This window comes from Amphiura filiformis, chromosome 2 (genome assembly GCF_039555335.1).
Source record: "Amphiura filiformis chromosome 2, Afil_fr2py, whole genome shotgun sequence".
Taxonomy (NCBI): domain Eukaryota; kingdom Metazoa; phylum Echinodermata; class Ophiuroidea; order Amphilepidida; family Amphiuridae; genus Amphiura; species Amphiura filiformis.
Genome location: NC_092629.1, coordinates 82,129,146 through 82,147,205, shown reverse-complemented (window position 1 = coordinate 82,147,205; position 18,060 = coordinate 82,129,146). Strand labels below are relative to the sequence as shown.

Below are 18,060 nucleotides of genomic sequence, written 5' to 3'. Positions count from 1 at the left end.
CTATCGTTTCAAAGTCAGGGTCCAATCTCCTCCTGAAACGACGCAGCCTCTTTTTGCCAAGCTGCAGCTTGAGGGCGGCTGTTTCCTTAGATAGGATGTTCCAGGGATGCTGGTTTTAGTCCATCCAGAGCTTTTTGAACTCACAATTAACGCGGGAACAACAATAGTGTTAGTTTATTACCTTTATTGCACAACATCATCAAAATACAATAACTCTCTAAATGTACACCGAGTGGAAAGAGTGGAAAATGTCACTTTTAATGGATTGAAAAAAGTAGTCTGTATACTCTCAAAAGAGTGAATATTCATGATATCGCCTAAAAAATGTACTTTCTTTCATTTTAGAGTGTTTTCCACTCAAAAGCTGGTTTTCCTTCGTTCAACTCCTTGAGTATGGTGCAAAAGGGAAACACGAACCGGGACACGAACAAGCGACACAACTATACACACAAGGCCCATAAACATGACTTACAAGAACAGGTACAAGACTCACAAACAAAAACAAAAACAACAATAATAATCCAATGTTCATAGAAAAAATGTAGTTAGAACATTATTTTTTGTATTTTAATTCAAGGAACTATTGGATCAAAACAAATATGTACAAATATTAAGAGTCTTTATGTGAAAAACAAGGAATTAACGTGTTTAGGCGAAACAGGTGTGTTACTAACTTAAGATATTTTAAAACTAATTTGCTCTTCAAGTATAGAATTCACCTTGATTTGGGTCTTTGAGTGAAAAAGCACGCATCGGAATGCCTCAGGTTTTAATTACGTTTTTCAAATGGAATTTACCCCCGGAATTTACCTTGCATTTGGGTCTTTGAGTGAAAAAGCACGTATCAGAATCGGGTTTTGGCTACATTTTAGCATGTTTGTAGCAAAAACTTGTTTCAAAGGGATTCCACTGATAATTATTATAATATTTGACATGTTTGATCAGCTGTCCCCAAAAGACCTTTGGAAGTTGATAGCAAAACTGTAACCAGTGACTGCAGTTTATCGTCATACTTTATGCAAATTATTTCGTAAATACAGGGTGTCCCAATAAAAACGGGACCCAACTTTGAACCATTGTTTTATAGCAGGGATAGAAACCTGCTTATATTATAGTCAATAGTTTGACAATTTTCGCAGACAAAATCGTGAAAGTATAGCATCTTACATTGTTAAAATATGACCATTTAGGCAAAATGAATTAAAATTAACATGATTAAGTTTGTCCGCGAAATGGAAATCATGAGCATCTGAGTTAGCTTTTCACTAAACTAATTTTATTGAAATATGTTACAGTTGTTCTCTTTGTGTTGTCATTATGCCTTTAATGTGATCTCTTAAGATTGTATTTCAAAACAAATTTGAATATGTAAAAGTACATTTGATATAATACCATAACATATCACAGAAACAAATCGAATGTACTTCAGTGGTACAGAATTATTAAATCTGACATGTGTATAGATTTATACGGAGTGATATTAATGCTATATTACTCAATTACTGTCATTTCAGATTTTGATGGAAAGTAAATGTGATTATCCACTGATATATATACTAGTACTTCTAATAAAACAATTTTGGCTAAATAATATTCAGCATTTAGTAACTAGTAGTTTCACGCCTCACGGCGATCGTCAGACTATTGCTCTGTTGTTGTTATGATCCTTGATTACGGAACCGAAAAAATATACGCAAAGTAGGCCTACGCGGATACTAATGTTAATTTTTCTAACACTAATGTTCATAAATTAACACTTGGTGTTATATTACAAACATTTGTAATATAACACCAAGTGTTAATTTATGAACATTAGTGTTAGACCATTAACATGAATTATGTGTTTATTAAGTGTTGCTCTGATAAAGACAATATGGTGTTTAAATATAAACACTTGTTTTTGCAGTGCGGACAATAAATAAACCTGCAAATAATGGGTCAAAGTTGGGTGCGTTTTTATTGGGATACCCTGTACGTCTAACAAAAACATTACATTTTCACTTTTATAAAAATGAATTTGTTAAAATAAAACGATCGATCGACCTATTGCAATTATAATTAAGTACAAAGTTTAAAATGATAATTATAATCTTATAGATTGGACAAACACCAGCAAACCCAAAACGTTTTCGAAAATATCCGCAAAATGTTAGAAAAGTTTGCCAGATACATCTAAATGTCGGGTTGAATAAAGGGTATAAAACGTTTAAAAAACTTTTTTTGAGTTGTTGTAAAACATACTAACATAATGTTATATATAAAATTGGTAAAATATTCTTTAAACGTTTGCAATAATTATTTTGCAATACATAATATTGACAACATTTTCAAAATGTTGTTGTAGTAGGCCTATTATTCGCAGTCCTTCTTTAAGCCTGGTTCAGACTTTTTAACTTTTAGCGAATGTTTGTTGACGAAAAAAGTATCGAATAATTATTCAGGCCCGTAACCAGGGGGGCTGGGTGGACGCCCCCTCCCGAAATGCCTCAGAAATTGGGGGGTATGCCTTTTTAGTCCAAAAAGGTCCACATTTTTGAAAAAACGTCTACTTTTTCAAAATCATCCCCCCCCCCCCCAAGTAATAAATCCTGGTTACGGGCCTGCGAATATTTGAAGTGAAATTCGATGTCGAATGCTTCATGCGTCAACAAACATTCGTTAGAAGATAAAATTGACCCGAAACAGATAAAATAACGAATACTTGTTGAAAGAATCGAATATTCGACGTCGAGTATGTGGCAAAACCTCGAACTTTATACACTTCCGGGTCACACTTCCCGAAGTGTCGCTTGCCAAGTTTCTAACATCCTTGTCACTATATTAGACTCAATATCTACAGGAAACGGTAGTAATAATGGTAAATTGGTGTGTGATATCAAAATCTAGGAGATAGATATCTATTTCAAAAGTTGTGACCTCATCTGCATTGATGTCAAAATCCGATACACCATTTTCAATTTTTTTTAGTTACGGCCATAAGTATCTGCTCTATATCTTTAAATTGACACCCAAATTAACAAAACCAAGGAAAATCGCTGAAACAATGATTAAAAATAGCACATATTCTTATTATTTTGTTTATATTTGACCAGCTTTATGTGCCTACAAAATGATCTCAATTTGAGAAAAACTGATATCGGTTTTTGCCACTGAACTCTTCTTTACAACAAGTTTTTTGCTTTAGTTTTTTTGCAAAAACGTGCATTTTTTTGTATCGTGACGATCTATATATAGAAATGCAAAAATTGAAAAGTACGAACGTAAAAAATCCCATTGTTTATGTTTTATACGAGATCTGTGCATGCCAACTTTGTTTGTTTTTGTTTTTTTTGTTTTTTTTATTGTGGGTCCTATATTAATGAAATGATATAAGCATTAAGGTGGTACTACACCCCTTGATAAATTTGTGACTATCTTTGCATTTTTCTCAAAAAATAATAACACACTGGTAACAAAAGTTATGTATATTAGGGGCAAGGAATCCAGTTACTTTACACTGGAAATTTCAGTGACTCAAGACAAGCGGTACGTTATGATATAAGAAAAGAGATACCGCTACATGTAGAATGTACCTCATGCCTCATATGAACCACTTGTCTTGAATCACTGAAATTTCAGTAAAGTAATTGGATTCCTTGCCCCTATAATTTACATAACTTTTGTTACCAGTGTGTAGTTATATTTTGACAAAAATGCAAAATTAGTCGCAAAATTTATCAGGGGGTACCACCTTTTAACACTTTAGGGCATGACATACATTTTGTTACCGGTACATCTCGTGATATATTTGTCGCCTTGAATCTAAATAAATTATTTATCAACTTCCCTGGTTTTCTTGTTTAAAGAATATTATATTATATTGAAAATCATTTCAAATATGCCGTTTTGAAGAACAACATGGTTATTAACTTATATGTACTCTGAATAAAAAAATAGTACACATTGCTCAATGTTGAGTAAAAAGGGAATTCAGAGCAACAAAATGAGTCTATAGTCAAATGGAATTCATTATGGATTAAATTTTTACTCAATTTGAGTGCAATTTAATAACCATTGAGTTCTATTCACGCATTTTGTTATTATGTTCTCTTTTACTTAACATTATTAAAGTAATTTTTATTTACAGTTTGGGTATCGTAATTAATAATATTGGTGTACTTACCGTTTCTACATGTGAAGCAGCAAATTCACACTTCATATATATACAGGCAGAACTTCAATAATACAAAAGTATTTTACGATGTCATTCCAGATTTATCCATCTTGAAGTATGTGCTATAAATATATATCATGTGACACATAATGTCAAATACGTTATCTTCCACAAAATGTAAAATTATCTATTTCTTGAAATAAAATCACAAGTCCTAACGCATGGACCGTGTACAGATGTACCAATAAGCCTACCAATTAAGTCACATCAAAACTGAAACAGGGTTGATGCATAGACCCTATGGTTGATGCCTTTTGGGCAATTCCATTTGAAATCCACACTCCCTCTGTGTAAGATATAGCTAAAGTTTTCCACAGAGGGAGTATAGGTATCAATTCGAATAGACAAATGGATAACTTCTATTTGAAATGCTTACTCCAGCTGTGAAAAATATAGGTATAAACCATTATACTGGGGAGTATGGGTTTGAAAATAATTAACCCGAGCTAATTCCATTTGAAAAACACACTCCCTCTGTGGAATACTTTGCATAAATCTTCCACAGGGGTATGTCAGATTACACATGGAATGTCCCATTCCATGGCGACGAATAAGTGGGCGGTTACTGTTTATTCAGATAGTCATAATATTTATACCAATATTTTGACAGAGCATCAACATCATAAATGCTTTGCAGGGCATACAATTGTTGAATTTAACTTACCAGTATGTACACTCTAAAAATACGTGGTAATATATCATGTATATGCACCGACTCACAAACGGACCCATCATTTTGACCATGTATTTTAAGAGTTTCCCAGCAAACGCAAAAAATGTTTTTAAAACGTTATAAACGCGTTTTGGTTTTGGCAAAAAACACACACACACAATACAGAACAATCTTACACCCCATTGATATTAAAAACTTCGTAAGAAGTTCAAAGCATCATAATTATATAATTTTGATAAACTATCAGCATATGAATTCGTGAAGACGGTGTTTGTTTGGTTTGGTTTTGTTTTATTTCTTCTTTTGCCTGGGTTACTCATTCCGTGGATGTCAAGGTATCCTCTGTTCTTCCATGAGGCCCAGGGATAGCCCATTACCAGCAAATAATTATTTCACTGAGGAAGCGGTATTGGCACTATCATTTAAATATAGTACACATAACATAGGACCTAAGACGGGGCCTTGTGTTACACCACAAGTCATACTTTTTTTTAATTCTGATGACTGATTGTCTTCTTTTATTTGTTTTCTGCTAGTGTGTGGAGGTGGGGTGGGGATGTGAGTGGGTGGTTTGTGTAGGGTTGTGACTGGGTGTGTGGGTGTTGTGTGTGATATTTGGTCCTAATTTATTTTTGCCGCCTGTTGCTGTTTTTGTGTGTTGGTTTCCTGTCTGTTTGTCATTTCTTTTGATTTCAAATCGCCGAAGATGAAACGCTAAAAAAATCTATCAAATATCACAATGGGCTATATTCCATTTATAATCCACACTACCCCTGTGGAAGATTTTGAAAATATCTTCCACAGGGAGAGTATGAATTTCAAATTGAATGAACACATTAGGCAGCTCCATTTGAATTTTATACACCCTCTGATAAAGATTCGACTTGAATCGAGGACGAGTTTCAAATAAAGCTGCTAATGTGTTCATTCCATTTGAAATTCATTCTCCCTCTGTGGAAGATATTTCCAAACTCTTCCACAGGGGTATAGTGTGGATATTAAATGGAATTGCCCAATAGACAAACCACAATTAATGACATCAATTTTAAGATATTATTTTATTTTTTATTTATATTGTTCTATTTTATACATATATATAATTATCTCACTTTGTTCTTGTGAAATTGTTAAGTTAAAGCATCCCGGGTGTGGGGAAACCACAAAAAGCAATATCAACCATTCTTGCAGCAAGGGTGGAGCAAGGCTGCTTCCAGCGGGCTGTACCGGGGTGGGTTTTTTTTTCACACATGCAGGCCTATACTCTAACATACGAAAAGCAGCATTCATTGAATCAAATGCTTCAGATCCACCAAAACGGCTCATCCGTGGAGGTACAGAAGTTGAAAATACGGTGGTCTAGTCTACTAAATCATAAATAATACTGACTAAAGTCACACTAACGAGACGTACAAGAGACAGTGGTGTCATCAGGATTTTTTCGGCGGGGGGTATGCGGGCAAAGTGAATTTCAGGGGGAGTCAACAAATTTGCCAAAAATTGCCACAAAAAGGGGAAATTTGTGTAATTTTGGAGTTTTTGCTTTGAAATATTTGCCCTCTGTAGCGCCGCCACTGCATGACAGGAGATACCCATCTCAATATGGTGATGGTGTTACTTCTTCAACGATGAGATGTGAGGCGCTATTCCAGCCTGTATAACAGTCGTATGTTCCGTAACCGTTGCATGTTCCTACCCAGAAAGTAACGGCCACACTTCCAGCTGCAATGCCGTCACAATAACCTGCACAGAGAGAAAGAAACACACAGGGCTTATAACTTATTTGAGATATTTTTTTTCAAAATATCACGAGTTATCTTAAGAAGTACTACATTAATACTAGGCTTGTTTGTACTCATTTTAATGCATTGTCCATGCTGATTCCAAATATGGACATGACAATGCACAATCCTGAAATTTTGGAACTTCATTTTTAAACTTGTCGTCATCAGTCGCGTGCAGAGAGGTAAATACCAGAGTATAGTTTAGTTGGTCATCCAGGATCTGGTAAAAGCACATTAGCTGCAAAATTGTGTCGCATTTAAAGCCATTAAAACAAACAGAAATAAACAAGCGAAAAAACAGAAGAAAAAAGAAATTAGCATGATTTTTTCTTTGCCTTTATATTTTGAAAGATGTAACGGTGGACTAGATAATATTGTCGACAAAGCAATTTTCCCCATTGTCGACAAGTATGGAACAATTGTTGACCCAAAAAATAGTCACTAAATTATACATCGCCATTTAGGCCTATATTTATCACCATAAAAACTGCATTCGTAAGTCATGCATACCGTATTTCGTCAAATAGTCGCCCCCCCTCTCAAATAAACGCCCCACCACTTTTTTCAACCAAGATGTTTCAAAAATGCCGATATTTCCATGCTACCTTGTGTAGTAAGCTTCCCAAATGGCCCACAAGTGAACCAGAAGTCAGTGTTTCTAATTCATAGTGCGTGAGTTTTAAGTTTACCTAATGATTTTAACGTTATTATCGTTAATTATCGGAATTATCGTTCTAAAATTGACCTTGAATAAACGCCCCCCCCCCCTTTGAGAAAATGTAACGCCCCGGAAGCGTTTATTTGACGAAATACGGTATTTTCTTTCCGTTACAATCCCAATATTCTGATGATGTGTATGTGGTATTACCGTAAAGATTCGCCTATATGGCGCAGAAGGGCTCCTGTAGGCCTACCCTGAGTAAATTTCCTGTGCAAATAGAGAGCACCCTCCTCTGAAACTCCCGACAAAAATTAAGGGTCCGTGCCCTTATTTGCTGCTGGTGGGATTTTTATGGGAGGGCACTCTTAGTTTGTGCTTGAAATTTCAGTTATTATGTCAAGGGAGTCCATGACGCCATTGGGCGAATCTTTAAATAAACAACGCACAATGTGGTCTCTGAACTTAACATATTGACATTGTTGATGTACTGCTTTGTCGACACCTTGTCGACATCGGATCTTGAGATTTGACGATTGTCGACAATGTAAATTCTACTCGGATAACTCTTTCTTGATTTTGCCATCGATTTGGTAACACTTACCAACTAATACTCTCGGTCTATGGAGATTATAACTGACACCATATCCAGCCGCATATGTGACTGCTTCAATTTTATCTGGGTCACTACACTCATTCCCGTTGAACTTCATGTACCATCTGCAACATGCTCCATTAGTGTATGCAACACGCATGTTCGTCGACATTGAAACGTAGATGGAGGTGTCATCATATTCTTTGGTGAAATCACAACTCTGAATTGTTAAGAGAGAAAGAGCGGAAGAAAAAAAGATTCATTACTTTTTTCACGGCAGAGAAATAATGCCACTTGCCCTCACAGTTTATCCCTTACATATCCTGTGTCCTGAATAGCTATTTTAACCCACCAACCCTGTGGTTAAGAGACTAGGAAATAATTCCTAATATCTCATACCCTAGTTTGTATGCATTTATCTAATCCTGCCCCCACAGGACAAGGACTATCAGCCCTTAAACCCGACAAAGAGACTGCTCAATGTAGGAAATTTGTACCCTTTTTATAAACATGTTTATAGCTTATAGCCATCACATGCTGACAGTACACATAACTGATTGGTTAATCAAAACTAGGCAGGTCATGGTCAGCAATGTTTATTTTGTGATTTACCCATCTATGTATAGTAAGGGAGTGTTCAGAAATACTTTGGTGGGGGCTGGTAAAAAGGGAGGGGGGGCCAAAAAAGTTTTGGACATTAAAAGAGGGGGACCAAAAAGTCTTAGGTGGACAGGAAGACAAGCGATGATCCTGATGGGGAGAACCAGGAGGTTCCCATTGTTCGACATAAGATCATCGGCCATTTTGTAATTAATTATTAACGGATGATCCTTGTTTGTTATGCCCCTGTAGCGCCTCAATCACGAGATGCCTAAATCCCGGGATTTCGGCAGAGAGCTCTTCTGCAGAACTTGAGTTTGGGTTAGGATTAGGGTTTAGGTAGGGTTAGGTTTAGGCTTAGGGTTAGTGTTAGGTTGGGGTGGCAATACTGTGATTTCGGAACAAATTTCTGCCGAAATATATTGGGAATTCGGCAATCTCGTGATTTCGGCGCAACACTCCTGTCGCACATCGCCGGGTCGTCCCTACAAGAAACAAATGATATTTTAGTAAATCCCTTGTACATCATAGACTTCGAGAGCCAGTCGTAATAATGACGGTAAACCTATATATAGGCCTAGGCCTAGCTGTCGCTGAGAACTGAGTCGCTCCTGTGAAGAAAAAAATGATGTTTTCTTTAGGCAAATTCAGCTCATTACTCTACGGGACATTGATTTGGTGGTTAGAGATCTTTTAAAAGCATTCAGTCATGTTTGATTTGGGCATTAGAATACCCAAAAATTCAAATTTCCGACAGTATAGTTCTTTCTGAGACACCCTGTACTTACATAGACTTGTCCATTGTCCTGTCCATCGTTAGTTCTTAGCCATGAACATTGTCGCCAGTTTTTAGAGACAGATATGGGGAAGGCTTCAATACCAGCTGGTCCTGGTGGACCAGGCGGTCCCGGTGGTCCCTGCTCACCGGCTGAACATTCCTGAAAAAAAGAATAAACATTTTAAAATGTATACTCTTCAATACGAAAGGTCAAATTATGGACCACTTTTCCTCCCAGCTACATACTGCACTTAAAGTACATGTATTCATATCATTAGATTAATTTCAGTTCGAGGACCGTTAAATATCAAGAATATCAATTTTTTACCCGATCCCTTAAGCTGTAAACAATATATATCGCTTCAGACAAGGAACCACTCTTGACAAAGTCTCGTATGACGGACGAAAATTTGAATAAGTCAAATTTTTGCTTTCCTCTTGTGTGACCAGTTTTAGATTTACCTCAACAAAAAATAAACTTGTTGGTTCACGGTAGCCTGTATCTGGTTTACCTTAATAGGTTACAAAATATACTAAAACGTAATAAAACAACAATAAACAAACCTCCAGCACTAACGGTCTTCTAAACGAATCCGGAGTATCGCCCAACACGGCGTGTAATACTGATATCAGGAAGGCAATCGTCACTGATGAAGAAACTGGATACATGGCGAAAGCTTCTAAAATATCTCTTAGCAAGGGTAAAACAAAATGGAGTACCAATTTAACAAGTTATGAGGGGGAAAGAAGATATCTTACCCTTCCCAGAATCCTTTGCAACATGATACATCCCCTCATTTCATCAAATGACACTCCCATTACTTTGTACAGGTTTCCTTTATTTTCATTTTGAGAATAGACTGGCTGAGCATGAACAGGGATTGCTAGTCAAGAAATAAACATTTTGCAAGATCTAGATTTGCTCTGTTCAGGTTCAGGTCTATTCCGTCACTATGCGGGACCCATATTGCTCTACATAGCAAATCAGTCTAGAAAAGTGAGATGGAAGAAATGCATTATGGGAAATGTAAGATATCTCCTCTGATGATGGGGTGCTGATATATTTAGCTGAAACTTGTTGACATCGCTCAATATTGATGAGGGGTACAAATATTCAATAAATCGAAAATGAAATGCGTAATTTCTTTTAGGACCAGAATTGATTTAAGTAAAATAATTGATCTTATTTCTAGACCATTCCGTGCACCTCATAATTTCTATCAATATTTTAGGTACTGCAGACTTTCGCTCTAATCTGCGTAATAACGTGAATATTAAGGGTCGAATTTAGCACCTACAGGATGTATCAAAAGGATGGTACACATCAGCTTCCATTGAATATGAACAAGATTGCACAAAATGCAACATATATGAACTATACCTTTATTTATAGATGAATGTTATAAAACATGTAAAAAAAGGGTCATAAAACTATTAATCCTGGGCATTTCAAGAGGTTGCAACGTTAACGTTGTGGGTTGAGCAATGATGAATAAACACTAAAAACAGTTGAGTACCAATCTTTTTGATACGGCTTGTATATCCATTCAGTGGCAAAAGGCGTGTTGTAAACAGTGGTGGCGCTAGGGGCGTGGGGGAAACTTGGAGTTACCCCAACAGGCACCACCAGATCCCGGCCCAGTCAAACCAATCATCGATAATAATTATTCAACTTTTTGGGGCACATAATAATAATGTCAAGGCAAATTTCCAGATTTGTTGCATTCACTTTACCCAATAGGCCTACATCTACCCAGCAAACCTATATAACATTTTGTTTAAAACGCGTTATAAACGCGTTTTGTTTTTGGTCGAAACGCTTAAATCACATTTAAATGTCGGGATTTATAAAATTCATCAAAACATTTTAAAAACGTTTTATATGAACAAACATTGCAATATCCTTATTAAAAATGCTGCAAAAATATTTTTGGTAAACATTTTTGAACATTATTTTGTCCACACTTAATAACATACCGTATGTTAGAGTGTTTTGCATTAAGTTTTCAGAAGTGTTTTCTGAATTATTTTGTTAAAACGTTTTATACCCTTAGGCCTATCCCGACATTTAAACGTTTTCTATCAAATGTGTTGGGTTTGCTGGGTACTTGCTGTTACTGTTCTCATCCCTTTCTATCAATTACAGTAAGCCAAAGAATTAAGATACCAGTTATGTTCACCTGTATATCCTAAACAAAGACAAATATATCAAAATTAAAACAAGCATCCAGTACCGGTACTCCTTAGCTCTTATTTAAGACCTTAATTGTTGAAATTGGTTGAGAATTAAAGAAAAGGTGATCTAAAACCTGAGGAAGAAACGAAATCAAAAGTTGCCCATTAGGTTTGGGATCGTCGTGTTTTTATTTCTTGAACGATTTAAACGAATGAGGTCTTAAATTCGAGCTAAAACATGCAGCTACCGGCTGCAGGTTGCAATTATGGCAGATCTGTCTTTCTTTGGGATATATAGGGGTGAACATAACTGGTACCTTATTATTTTGCTTACTGTAGTTTAAATCCAACAATGGCCATTTTAACCTCGGGGGAGGAATGGTCTAATGTTTGATAATATAAGCAGGCCTTGCCGTCTAGATTTTAAAGGCGAGTGGTTAATCACTCGCTGCCGCGGCCGTAGCATAATGCTAGGCGAGTAGTCGAATTGTCACCACTTATTTGGGTATACTAGTATTAATCAAATAGAGCTTTGGGTTAAAACGGTATCGATGTATTTATGTTAAAATGTGCGCGAAGCGCGCTAAAATTTGTGACTTTCTCTGTTTTGAGGGGTACAGAATCGAGTTTGGGCGAGCGGCGGCGAGCGAGAGCGATCGCTCGCCTCAAACGGAAGGCCTGTATAAGGGAAGGCCTATGTGGCCAACGTTAAGGGTGTATTTTCACAAAGATTCTTATTTCCTTAACGTTGGTTTCAGCCATTTTTGGCATTTCGGTGTGTTTCCGGATACCCCGAAAGCATACGCGTTATGGACACTTTTGAGCCTATATACTTGTCGGCTCAATTGTTGGCTTAAAGATATCAAAATATACATTAGAATGGACACACTTGACGAATCTCTCTGTGTCGTCAAATCTTGGTAAAAATTATTTATTTCCAGTTTTTGAAAATTAACAAAATTAACAACATTGTGAAAAGTAGGCTACCATAATTAGTTTATATTTTAGAAAATTGTATAACAAAAGTTGTATATTATAAGTTTATCGAAATTTCTTGAGTTAACAGGGTTAATGGAACAAACTGCTGAAGATTTACGCTTTATGAGTCGCAAACTATGATTATAAATCTACTGGAATTTTTAATGGAGCCTTTGCTGTTGTGAAAAGTGAAAAATTGGACGTGTATCTGCACAATCATGACCTAATTTAACTTTATGACAAAGGTATAGTTATACACATGTTAAATGCAAATATTAAAAGGACTAAATGGGAAACTGTTAATTTTAACTATAAAAAATATTATTACATTTTAAAGGAGTATTTCGTGATCCTAGCATCCTCTTTTTATGACATTTTTCAGTACATATCCACGAAAAAAGCTTATTCCCAAAATTTCAGTTGATTCCGATTTTGCGTTTGCGAGTTATGCATGATTATGTGTATTACACTGCTCCATAGACAATACGTTGTAATTTCGTTCTGGTGCACCAGAACGAAATTCAAATTTCACGATATCTTTGTTAAACGAATTAATCGGCAAGAAATATTTTGTACATAAACATTATGTAGCCAGAGGTTTCCAGTGATATAAAAATCTCAACTTTTTTGAGAAAAGTGGGGATGAGGCTGTGGATCACGAAATGCCCTTTAACAAACTACAGCCAATTTCTCTTAAATTGATTTATTTACCGATACTATAAAAAGGCACCAAAATCACATTTCTAATATGTGACGGAAGAAACCATCGGCGTTACAATAACTTGATTTTCAACTTTTATATTACGTCACGTCACATCCGACTACAGGGTCTTAATGGGAACAAACTGTTAATAATATTACATTTTAACAAACAACAGCTAATTTCTCCTCAATTTATTGAATTAATTTAATTATCGATATTAGGTCTATAAAAAGGCATCAAATTCACATTTCTAATCTTTGACGGAAGAAACCATCAGCGTTACAGTAACTTGATTTTCGACTTTTATATTACGTCACGTCACACCCGACACATCGGGGTCACACCCAAAACATCGGGGTCACGTGTCGGGTGTCACTCCCGACGCGTCGAATGTCATGTTAATACACACAATGAGTATTGTAATTTGAATAACCCGCCTTTATCCATTTTGATCTCTGTCTTTCTATTGGTCAATTTTGCTTAGCATGCTAATCATATGGGGATGGCGGAACTTCTTCTATCCACATATTGGTTGCGGAAATCCAGCCGGAGTAACAGTCATACGTGCCATATCCCGAACACTGACCGACGTGCCAACCAACGGTGATACTACCGGCGCTGATACCTTTGCAATAACCTGTTGACATAATACAGACAACAGAAATTATAATTATGGTGACTTTGTTAGGCAGGGTTAACAAGTTAAAACAATAAAAAGTAATTTGCATAATATAGGCCTAAAGAATAGATCCTATTTAAATGTTGGTTTTCACGGATAACATTGTCCCCTTTCCTTTTAATATCGAGCCAAACAAATTTATGAGGTAAAACGAAGAAAATTGCAATTTCATTTCAGCGCTTACATTATACAATGCGTGTATTATAGCTCGCCGATCGTATTAGGCATACATGTACTATTCAGCGAAGCTTCACGCAACTGGGACGTATAAAGAAGGTGTAAGTGGAATAGTGATGATATGCACACAGTTTACGTCACTGATCCAATGATAGGCCTATATGTAGGGCCTACACATGAGATCGCACACGAGACCACACACGAGACGTGTCCAGCATCATTCGATCGGTGAACAGTGAACACGGAATAAAACCAGAAATCTCCGGAATTCATATAGAAACTTAAATTTTACTGTAATTAAAGCGCTTCAAGCTTCAGGCTTACTCTTTCATAACATGGTATTTTAGTAGCCATTGTTATAGGCCTACACCATTGGGCATTACAATCATGCAAAAAGTAGAAATTCGAGAAAAATTGATGGCGCCTCTGGAACAAATCACTTAATAATATTATGGCTTTAAGGGATCTAAAATGAGCGTTTATTGCGTTTCGACAGTATTTTTGTGGGACATGAGAGCACCTCAGACCTATCGAATTGCATTCTGAATACGAAGCATGTCTTTCTGATATCAAATAATTTACATTTTTGAAAATCACAATATAATACAAATTTTATGACAAATTATAAAATTTGATATTTTTCAAATTTTGATATATAACAGTCCTCGAAGTAAATTATATAAATCTAATGATATATTCTTAAAGTATATGTAGCAGGGAGGAAAAGCCGACGGTCAATTGAAAATTTTGACCTTTCATATTGAAGATATGGATTTTTTTCCCAAAAAGACCTCATTTTTGTTTGGTGTTTTGGGAAAAAAAATCCATATCTTTAATACGAAAGGTCAAAATTTTCAATTGATCGTCGGCTTTTCATCCCACCTACATACACTTTAAGTATAAATCATCAGATTTATAAAGTTTACTTCAAGTACTGTTAAATATCAAAAATATCAATTTTAATGATTTGCCATAAAATGTGTATTAAATTGCGAATTTCAACAAAAAAAGAGCCCACTTGGGTGCTCATGTTGGAGTATTGTAATTTGTACACGCCTACGGGTATGTTTTCCAAGCTCAGATGTTCATTGATTGGGTGCATACTACCGAGTTGTGTGCCATGATAATTCATTTGGTTTGCAAATTCATTTGGCTATTCCAGTTGAAATCCATATGCCCCCTATGGAATACATGACTTTAATCTTTCACGCAGGGAGTGTGAATTTCAAATTGAGTTGCCTGAGTGGGTACATGACTCCATTTTAAATCCACACTCCTTGTGTGTGAGAGCCTACGGTCATGTCTTCCATAGGGGTATGGATTTCAACTGGAATAAAATTTGTTTTACCTATCAGCATCCTGGGTCGGTGCAAGTTCACCGTTGCGTAATTATTCGAATACACCACAGCTTCAATTTTGACAGGATTCGAACACTCCGCGCCGTTAAATGTAAAATACCACCGGCAGCATCCACTTCCGCCATAGAATCGCATGTCGCTGGAAATGCCGACATATAGATACGTGTCTGAATATATTTTGGTGATAGGGCACGTCTGGAAATAAAATATGCATTGGTGTCATTGCACAGAATCGGGGTCAACGGTCATTATGGATCATACTGTCCGTTTTCCTATACACAATACACAGTGCTCTCACCATTGACGCGTGACCTCTACAAACAGTGTATGTTATAGGTATATGGGCATTGCCTAGTTAACATCACTGTGTGAAAAATAACCGGCCAATATTTTAACTATTCTCCAAACTTCTAGCAAATATATTTCTCTAACATGACCTAAAATTACAGCTAGGTTAGATGTTCAGAAGGGGTCGCACTTTCGTAGAATATGAGTGAGGGCAAAGCATAGCTAGCTCATAGCTAGCCAACTCCCCGTGTTAATTGAATGGAGATTTGACCGAAAATATTGAGCTATATTGGTAACAGACCGCTCCGTTCTGAAGGATGCCACAAAAAAACGGTACAAGCTACATTTAAACTATTCTAAATAGGTTCTAGAAAATATAGTTTTGTAACATGTCCTAAATTTTAGCTAATTTAGATGTTTGGAGAGGGTCGCACTTTTGTGTTTTAGGAAGGATATGTAAACGACAGATAACACCAAAAATATGAAGAAATTATTTCTTAATTATGTTGCTCATTTTGAAGAATGCTGGTTAACAAAAAGCAGGTCATTGTCTCATTTCGTGAACAAAGGTACACATACCATTGTTTCCTTTCGTTTCCTTTATAATCGGTTACCCAACTGAAGCTATAATACCAGCTTTATTGCGATGTCGCACATGTAAAACAGACACTTGTGCACAACCAGAGAAGATCTGATTTAATCAGTTGAGCTGCTTCAATGAGTGTTATATTGGTTTAATAGCTTTTAATGGGGTTTAAGTCCTGCAAAGGTCGAGATGAATTCTACTGTAGACATGACTGCATCATGAATTGTCCAACAACTATCGACTGGGTTAGCTTGGGTTCGTGCTCTGTGGGCACAAACTTCCCGTCTAATTAATTAGGCCTACTCATTCCAATATGAATGGATCATAATTAAATGCTTGATTAATTATTGATCCCCTCGTTCATTCATTCATCCATTCATTCATTCATTCATTCATTCATTCATTCATTCATTCATTCATTCATTCATTCATTCATTCATTCATTTATTCATTCATTCATTCATTCGTTCGTTCATTCATCATTCATTCGTTTGATTGATTGATTGATTGATTGATTGATTCAACAATTCATTCACTCCTTCATTCAACAATTCATTCATTCATTCATTCCTCCTACTTACCACAATCTGTGCGACATCATTGCCATTATTTAAATGGTTCCACTGGCATGGCATGAGTTCCAGTTTGGCGTGGCTTCTACTGTAGACCCTGCATCACCACGGGGCCCTGGAGGGCCTGGACGGCCGGGTGGGCCTGGCACGCCTGAAGTGCATGTCTGCAAAATTGAAGTTATATTTTAGTTTAGGTCCGGCTTTATCAAATACATCTTCTTCTATTTCCTCCCTTTTCTTCCTTTTCACCAAAAAAAAAAAAAAAAATCCAAAATTTTGGGAAAAGGTTAAAAAAAAAGTTAACTTTTTCAAAATCAGCCCCCCCAAATCCTGATTACGCCCTCTCTTGCCGTCTCTTATTTTCCTTCTTATCCTTCTCCTTCGTCTCCTTCTTCCCCGGGGCTTTTTCTCCTTTCCTCAGTTCCTGTTCTTTTTCACTATTGTTGTTTTCTATAAGGTAACCCTATATTATATCTCTTAATGTAAAAGAGTAAAAACCTCATTTTCGATAAGATTCCGAAAAAAAAGAGTGAAACTCACTCCTAAATAGTGGAAAACACTCCTCAAAGAGTGGAAACCACTATTATAAGGGACATACTCTTTTTCGAGTTAATATACCTTGAAAGAGTGGTTGGTTTCCACTCTTTTAGAAGTAATTTTTCACTCTTCTCACCACTCTTTTTGTGAGTACGTTTTTTACTCACATTTACTGTCACTGTTTTTGTGTACTCTTTGGTCGCAGATACAGAGAAAACTAAACTTAAACATCTCAAAAGACAGGATGCATCCATTGTGAGTAGTTCTGCTTGCCAGCAACGACGATGTTATCAGTGTTTTAACTTTTAAAAGAAGTTCTTCGTTTAATCGCTTCAAGTGTTCGTGTCTTACAGGAAGGCCGAAACGGGATCAACACAAACCCGCTGCACTAACTGGAGAAAAGCGACGTTTTATACTTAGTATAGCGACGTCAGATGTGATTATTTGGTGGAGGAACAAAACGAATCTATTTTGAACCAAACTTGATTTCGCGTCAACGCGGATCTGTAGAAATCACAGCCAATGAAATATGAACTCTCAGGCTCTAGTTCCTCGCATGCAGCAGGACTACACATCAAAATAGCTTCATTGCATGCCTACCGGATACCCTGATGCAAATTCATATCTTCTGGGAGACATCCATAATATAACATTAGGCAGATGGAATATGGCAAATTTATCAGGATTATCCTATCCCGCAGCGATTTGT

General features: G+C 36.4%; 2 protein-coding genes across 2 annotated transcripts; both read right to left on the bottom strand.

Annotated features, from left to right (window-relative positions):
- Positions 1-5,968: 5,968 nt before the first annotated feature.
- Positions 5,969-10,165, bottom strand: LOC140137333 (collagen triple helix repeat-containing protein 1-like). Its single transcript, XM_072158977.1, has 4 exons — positions 9,863-10,165; positions 9,309-9,458; positions 7,930-8,140; positions 5,969-6,626 (listed from the first exon to the last, which is right to left on the bottom strand). Exons 1-4 carry the CDS (start codon positions 9,965-9,967, stop codon positions 6,481-6,483), a joined length of 612 nt encoding a protein of 203 aa, XP_072015078.1. The 5' UTR covers positions 9,968-10,165; the 3' UTR covers positions 5,969-6,480.
- Positions 10,166-13,310: 3,145 nt separating this feature from the next.
- LOC140143980 (collagen triple helix repeat-containing protein 1-like) lies at positions 13,311-18,060 on the bottom strand. Its single transcript, XM_072165815.1, has 4 exons — positions 17,519-18,060; positions 16,871-16,978; positions 15,359-15,563; positions 13,311-13,791 (listed from the first exon to the last, which is right to left on the bottom strand). The coding sequence occupies exons 1-4, from the start codon at positions 17,603-17,605 to the stop codon at positions 13,643-13,645; spliced, it is 549 nt and encodes a 182-aa protein (XP_072021916.1). The 5' UTR covers positions 17,606-18,060; the 3' UTR covers positions 13,311-13,642.